Source organism: Corapipo altera, unplaced genomic scaffold (genome assembly GCF_003945725.1).
Source record: "Corapipo altera isolate COAL_440 unplaced genomic scaffold, ASM394572v1 59158, whole genome shotgun sequence".
Taxonomy (NCBI): domain Eukaryota; kingdom Metazoa; phylum Chordata; class Aves; order Passeriformes; family Pipridae; genus Corapipo; species Corapipo altera.
In genome coordinates, this window is record NW_020889705.1 from 502 (window position 1) to 1,984 (window position 1,483).

The 1,483-nt window shown below is 64.4% G+C and overlaps 1 protein-coding gene across 1 annotated transcript in view; it reads right to left on the reverse strand.

The window, feature by feature from the left end:
• LOC113942278 (class II histocompatibility antigen, B-L beta chain-like) overlaps window positions 1-1,477 on the reverse strand; it is a gene marked incomplete at its 3' end in the record, with an annotated part of 1,975 nt that extends 498 nt beyond the window's left edge. The window contains exons 1-3 of the mRNA XM_027633408.1: window positions 1,448-1,477; window positions 684-953; window positions 6-53 (exon numbers count right to left, since the gene is read on the reverse strand). Coding sequence (XP_027489209.1) covers window positions 6-53; window positions 684-939 — 304 coding nt within the window. The remainder of the gene's footprint in view (window positions 1-5; window positions 54-683; window positions 954-1,447) is intronic.
• Between the last annotated feature and the right edge of the window lie 6 nt (window positions 1,478-1,483).

The window sequence follows — 1,483 nt, forward strand, 5'->3', positions numbered from 1 at the left end:
GGGGCCGGGCTGGGAGCTCGACGGCACCAGCGAGATGGACACGCTGGGGGGCACTGGGAGGGACGGGGGAGACACTGGGCTGAGCTGGGGGGCACTGGGAGGGAGGGCAGAGGGCTTGGAGGACATTGGGAGGGACTGGGATGGCAGTGGGAGGGAGCGGGAATAGAGTGGGGTAGAAGGGGAGGGGCTGGGGGGGCACTGGGGAGAGAGTTGGGAGATGTGGGAGTGAAGTGAGAACGACTGGGAAGGGACTGAGAGGGTCTGGGAGTAAAGTGAAAAAGGGTCTGGGAGTGGAGTGAGAGGGACAGGGAATGACTGTGAATGACTGGTCTGGACTGGGAAGGAAGCGATCGGGACTGGGAGGCTGAGTCGTGGGGAGGGAAGTCTTTGGTTTGGGTCTGCCTGGCAACTGGAGCGTCATCAAAAAGACGCGCTGGGATTGGCTGAGGGGCGTGAGCTCGGTGGCCCCAGCGGGATGGAGACGCGGGGGGGGGCACTGGGAGAGACTGGGATGGACTGGGAGAGACTCAGATGGACTGAGAGGAAATGGGAGGGGTCCAAATGGCACGGGGATGACACAGGGAGGGCTGAGGGGTTTGGGGTGATTCCCAGGGAGGCTTTGAGGGGCTCCAGGGTCACTCCTGGGGCAGGGCCTGTTGGGACCCGCTCTGCCCCACGCTCACCTCTGCGGTTCACCAGGAATGGGGTGGACAACTCGTAGTTGTGCCGGCAGACTGTGTCCACCGCAGACCGTGTGTGCTCCATGAATTCTGGTTGGCTGTTCAGGTCCCTGGCAAACTTCTCCCCATATGGGGTGTCCCCCACATGGACCCCCACATTGCTGTCAAAATGCACGTACTGCTCCCGGTTGTAGATGTACCTGTTCACGAGCATCACCTGCTCGGTGCCATTGATGAAGTGACACTCGACCTTAAACATCTCCTGGAACACCCCTGTGTGTGCAGGACACGGGTCAGGGGGTGCCCCGTCCCCCCCATCATCCCCTGGCCCCCCACAGCAGGGTGGGAGCTCAGGGGGCCACCCCGGATCCCCCTTTCCCACACCCCTCTACCCCACAGCCACCCCAGCACCGGCTCTTGGCTGGGGGGAAGCCCCCCATCAGCCCCCGGGGATGGACAAGGGGATTGGGGACCCCCCAATGCGGATTCGACTCCACCCCAGCCTCAGGGAACCGCTCCAGGGCTCGAGAGACACCCAGGGATCCCCAGGGCACCCCTCTGTCTGCTCTCCCACACCCCCTTGTCCCCCTCTCCCACCCCTTTTCCCACCGTCTCCCCAATCCCCAGAGCCCCCCGCCTTCACTTAGGGGCTCCCACCCCCCTCCCACTCACTCCGGGCCTTCCAACCCACCTCGCGCTCACTTTTTTGGGGCTCCCACCCCCTCTTTTCTCCCCTCTTTCCCCCCCTTTCCCACTCCCCCGCTCACCCGACAGCTCCTCGCCCGCAGCCGGGGGGGCTCCCA